Source organism: Chiloscyllium plagiosum, chromosome 12, assembly GCF_004010195.1.
Source record: "Chiloscyllium plagiosum isolate BGI_BamShark_2017 chromosome 12, ASM401019v2, whole genome shotgun sequence".
In the NCBI taxonomy this organism is placed as follows: domain Eukaryota; kingdom Metazoa; phylum Chordata; class Chondrichthyes; order Orectolobiformes; family Hemiscylliidae; genus Chiloscyllium; species Chiloscyllium plagiosum.
The window spans coordinates 70,138,572-70,144,183 of NC_057721.1; the positions used below are offsets into that span (position 1 = coordinate 70,138,572).

Consider the following 5,612-nt stretch of genomic DNA (forward strand, 5'->3'; position numbering starts at 1 on the left):
TGAGGATATGCAGGTCTTTGGACTCCTCCATCGTCAGTCCACAACAAAACGACGGTTGGAGGAGGAACGCCTCATCTTCCGGCTAGGAACTCTCCAACCACAAGGGATGAACTCGGGTTTCACCAGTTTCCTCATTTCCCCTCCCCCCACCTTGTCTCAGTCAAATCCATCGAATTCAGCACCGCCTTCCTAACCTGCAATCTTCTTCCCGACCTCTCCGCCCCCACTCCCGTCTGACCTATCACCCTCACCTTGACCTCTTTCCACCTATCACATTTCCGACGCCCCTCCCCCAGGTCCCTCCTCCCTACCTTTTATCTTAGCCTGCTGGACAAACTTTCCTCATTCCTGAAGAAGGGCTTATGCCCGAAACGTCGATTCTCCTGTTCCCTGGATGCTGCCTGACCTGCTGCGCTTTTCCAGCAACACATTTTCAGCTCTAATCTCCAGCATCTGCAGACCTCACTTTCTCCTCATCGATAGATATTCTCCAGCCCACTGAGAAGATGAATGTGTTGAGTATTAAAATGGATGCTTCATATTTCCACAAGTCTGGCTCTGTACCTGATCACCAATATCTGCTGGTTGGTTCCCGATGGCTACTCTGGCAATTCCTGGTAGATCTATCAGCGTCAGGTCAGGAACGTTGCTAGATTCAATCTGCAGACTGATTAACTCTTGACTGATTCCCAATCCTTCACCTGCCATGATGTTCTGGGCTGGAGAGATGTGAAAACAGAGTCAGAGAATTGTAAACATTTAACACAGCAGGAGGTCACCTTCCCTGGTAAGGTTCAACCAGTGACAGAGGAACATAAATCTTGAAAATGTGGCTTGCAAACTTCATTTTTCTTTGGGAAGGGGACAGTATGAGAAGGATGATGGACTAGTTTTTATTGCAGTTGAGTCTAATTAATCTCAATTGTGTCATAAAATGCTTTGAAATGAGATAAATTGTCCTCGGGTGTTCAAAAAGGCACTTCACCCCCATCACTGCACAAATAAACAGAGAGGTAGAAATTCTAGTCTCAACCTCCAATCGGTACCATGTAGATAGCAGGCACCCCAAGAATATTTAGTTCTTTAATTTTCCACCACCTTTTGTGCCTGGATATAAAAGACTGCAGAGCTTTGATCTGATCCATTATTATGGAAATGCTTAGCTCTGTTTATTGACTGCTCCTTCCAGTATTGGCATGAATGTTTCAGGCAAAAGCCCTTCATGAGGAAGTACAGTATTAGAGAAATGCAGAAATCCCAGAGGGTGAACTGGCTGTTGTAAGATTGGAGGAGGCTAAATAACTTGGGAAAGCTGAAGCTGTGGAAGAATTTGAGCAAATGGTGATCTGGATATCTCCTTAGTTCAGTGAGATAAAGGGAGTCTAATGTTGTTGCTTCACCAGGTTGGCATCTCAATTTTAGATATGCCTGGTTCTGCAGTCTGCTTTGAACAGGAGGTGAACCCTTGTTTTAACAGTAATGGTAGAGTGGCTGATATGTCAAGGCATTATCAGATTGTGATTGAATACAATTCTGCTCCTGCTGATGACCTGCTGATGCCAGATCTTTTTAAGTCTTTTCCATTCAGCATGATGATAGTGTCTCACAACACCTTCAGTGTGAAGACTGTGCGGTGATCACTCTTACCAATATTGTTATGAACAGATGCATCTGTAACAGGTAGAATCCTCTACTGCAGACCCAGGCTCACACATTCGTCTTTCACAGAACATACACTGCAAACTAACAAACTTAACAATGAAACCATAAGCACCTGCACTAACAGGAACAGGACCAATGAATACCTTAAACATAAAAGAGAGAAAAGCCCTAGAAGAACAAAGAAAGGACAAAAACATAGTAATAGTACCGACTGACAAAGGCCGAATGACAGTGATAATGGACAAAACACTGCATCCAAAAGGCAGAAAAACTGCTCGCAGATACTGACAGCTACCAACAGAGGGAGTCAGACTCCATAACACATCTCACCAACAGAGTTAACACACTACGGAACCTACATCAACCCTTACAAAGAATGAAAGCAGAAGGTACAAATACCCCACGATTCTACGGACTCCAAAAGGTACATCCCTCAGACCCATCGTGTTCCTACCGGGAACGTCTACGCACAGGCTAGCTAAGAGGCTACATCAAAGGCTTCAACACTTTACTAACGGAGCTACACACTCCATACACTTATCCCAGGAATACCTGGACAACATCAGGGCCATGGATATCAACAACGATGAAGTAATGGTCTCATTCAAAGTTATGGTATGTTTTACTTCAACTGACATAACTTTAGCCAAAGAAACTATAGCAAAACTCCTGGACAACCAGAACAGACAAACAGACTACGAATCCATCAACAATGATAGCACATTGAAACTACTTGATCTATGCCTGACAACACACTTCATCCTCAGCTACCAGGAATATGAACAGATCAATGAGACACTTATGGGCCCACCCATATCAGGGCTTATAGCTTATAGCTTATAGCTGAAGCTGTAATGCAAATACTTGAACAGACAGCCTTCCCACAGATCCAACCCAAGCTATGGATCAGGTACGTGGGTGACACTTTGGTGATAATCAAAGGAGCTGAAATCGAGGACACACTCCAGAAGATCAACAGCATTTTTACCGAGATCAAAATTTACTGGAGAGCAGGAGAACAAAAACCAACTTCCATTTCAGAATGTAATGGTTACAAGGACACAGAATGGTAAATGCACAACTAGAGAAAGGATTGGTCCACTAAAAGATAATGAAGGAAGGCTGTGTGCCGAACCTGAGAGAATGGGTGAGATTCTGAATGATTACTTTGCATCAGTGTTCACTGAGGAGAGGAACATGATGAATGTTGAGATTAGAGATAGAAGTTTGATTAGTCTGGATCACGTTGGCATAAGGAGGGAAGATGTGTTGGGTAGGCTAGAGGTTATTAAGGTGGAGAAATCCCCAGGACCGGATGGGATCTATCCCAGGTTGTTGAAGGAAGTGAGAGAGGAAACAGCTGGGGCCCTAACAGATATCTTTGTGGCATCTTTAAATACAGGTGAGGTGCCGGAGGACTGGAGGGTAGCTTATGTTGTCCCCCTGTACAAGAAGGGTAGTAGGGATATTCCGGGTAACAGACCAGTGAGTCTGATGTCAGTGGTGGGGAATTTGCTGGAGAGGGTACTAAGAGATAGGATCTATTTATATTTAGAAAAGAATGAGCTTCTCAGTGATAGGCAACATGGTTTTGTATGGGGGAGATCATGCCTTACCATCTTAATAGAGTTCTTCGAGGAAGTGACCAAGTTGTGAGATGAAGGAAGGGCTGTTGATGTCATATACATGGACTTTAGTAAGGCGTTTGATAAGGTTCCCCATGGTAGACTAATGGAGAAAGTGAAGTCACATGGTGTGCAGGGTGTTCCAGCTAGGTGGATAAAGAACTGGTTGAGCAACAGGAGGCAGAGAGTAGTAGTTGAAGGGAGTTTCTCAAAATGGAGAATGGTGACCAGTGGTGTTCCACAGGGGTCAGTATTGGGGCCACTGTTGTTTGTAATATACATAAATGATCTAGAAGAGGGCACTGTTGATATGATCAGCAAGTTTGCAGATGGCACAAAGATTGGTGGAGTAGCAGAAAGGATAAGGGACTGTCAGAGAATACAGGAGGATATAGATAGACTGGAGATTTGGATGGAAAAGTGGCAGATGGCTTTCAATCCAGACAAATGTGAGGTGATGCATTTAGGCAAGACTAATTCTAGAGCAAATTATACAGTAAATGGAAGAGCCTTGGGAAAAGTTGATGAGCAGAGAGATCTGGAAGTGCAGGTCCATTGTACCCTGAAGGTTGCTGAACAGGTGAATAGAGTGATCAAGAAGGCATATAGTATGCTTGCCTTCATTGAACGGGGTATTGAGTATAAGAGCTGGCAAGTCATGTTAAAATTGTACAAGACATTGGTTCGGCCGCATTTAGAATACTGTGTACAGTTCTGGTCACCACATTGCCAAAAGGATGTGGACACTTTGGAGAGGGTTCGGGAGAAGGTTTACGAGGATGTTGCCTGGTATGGAAGGTGCTAGCTATGAAGAGAGGTTGAGTTGGTTAGATTTATTTTCACTAGAAAAAAGGAGATTGAGGGGGGACCTGATTGAGGTTTACAAAATCATGAAGGATATAGACAGGGTAGATAGAGACAAGCTTTTTCCCAGGGTGAAGGATTCAGTAACGAGAGGTCATGCTTTCAAGGTGAGAGGTGGAAAGTTTAAGGGGGGTACACGAGGCAAGTACTTCACACAGAGGTGGTGGGCGCTTGGAACGCATTGCCAGCAGAGGTGGTAGAGGCAGGCACGGTAGATTCATTTAAGATGCATCTGGACAGATGCATGAGCAGGTGGGGAACAGAGGGATACAAATTCTTAGGAATTGACCGACAGGTTTAGACAGTACACTTGGATCAGCTCAGGCTTGGAGGGCCGAAGGGCCTGTTCCTGGGCTGTAAATTTTCTTCGTATTTTGTTCACAACAAAAGTGCACAGAAAGACCACACACACCGATCAGATCCTAAACTAGAACAGCAACCACCCAAACACCCACAAGAGCAGCTGCATTAGGACCCTGTTCAAAAGAGCAACAATACACTGCAGCACCCCGGAACTAAGAGAGGAAGAAGAACACCTTTACAAAGTCTTTGCCAAAAACGAATAGCCCCCACGGCTTCGTCAGGAGATTCCTGGCAGACAAGCAACACCAAGAAGACAAGACATGCCCCAACCTAATGGCTACTCTCCCATACATGAAAAATGTGTCAGAACTGACAACTAGACTGCTCTGACCACCACAGACCTTGACAGCACACAAACCAACAGCCACACTCAAGAGAGCGGCTCACCAGAATAAAGGACCCAATACACACTATAAGCAGGACAAGTGTAATTTACAAATTCTCATGCAGCGACTGCACTAAGTGCTACGTAGGACAAACAGGCAGACAGCTAGTGACCCCCATCCATGAACACCAACTAGCGACTACTGGCTCTCCTGGTATATGTACATACAGGCAACAAGAACCATGAGTCTGACTGGGACAACACAACGATACTAGGACAAGCCAAATAAAGAACAGCAAAGGAATTCCTGGAATCATGGTACTCATCCTCGGATTTCATCAACAAACACATTGACCTGGATCCAATATACAAACCACTGCAATGGAAAAACCAGAACCGGTACCAATTGGAAACAGCTCAAACAGAACCACATCAATTCAAAGTGGAACAGTACAGCAGCGCTTCACAAGAGGTAACATAGCACTGATGGTATCACCTAAAAAGGGGACAAAATGGCTGTCATTAAAACCTACCAACTCGGCGAATGGACCAACAAGGAATCCAACTAACTCCCATGCTATAGATCTTCACAAAAACTTGAAACAGAACCCCTACCACATGGATTGGCCATTCCCTTGCCCACCCTGACCCATCCCTCCCCACATTGACCCATCCCTCCTCACCCTGACCCCATCCTCCCCCACCTGACCCCATCAGCCCCCACCCTGACCCATCCGCACCCCTCCACCCTGATCCCATCCTCCCCCACCCTG

The 5,612-nt window shown here is 45.1% G+C and overlaps 1 protein-coding gene across 1 annotated transcript in view; it reads right to left on the minus strand.

Annotated features, from left to right (window-relative positions):
• LOC122555399 (interferon-induced GTP-binding protein Mx1-like) overlaps positions 1–5,612 on the minus strand; it is a 56,362-nt gene that overhangs the window by 28,833 nt on the left and 21,917 nt on the right. The window contains exon 5 of the mRNA XM_043701370.1: positions 565–719. Coding sequence (XP_043557305.1) covers positions 565–719 — 155 coding nt within the window. The remainder of the gene's footprint in view (positions 1–564; positions 720–5,612) is intronic.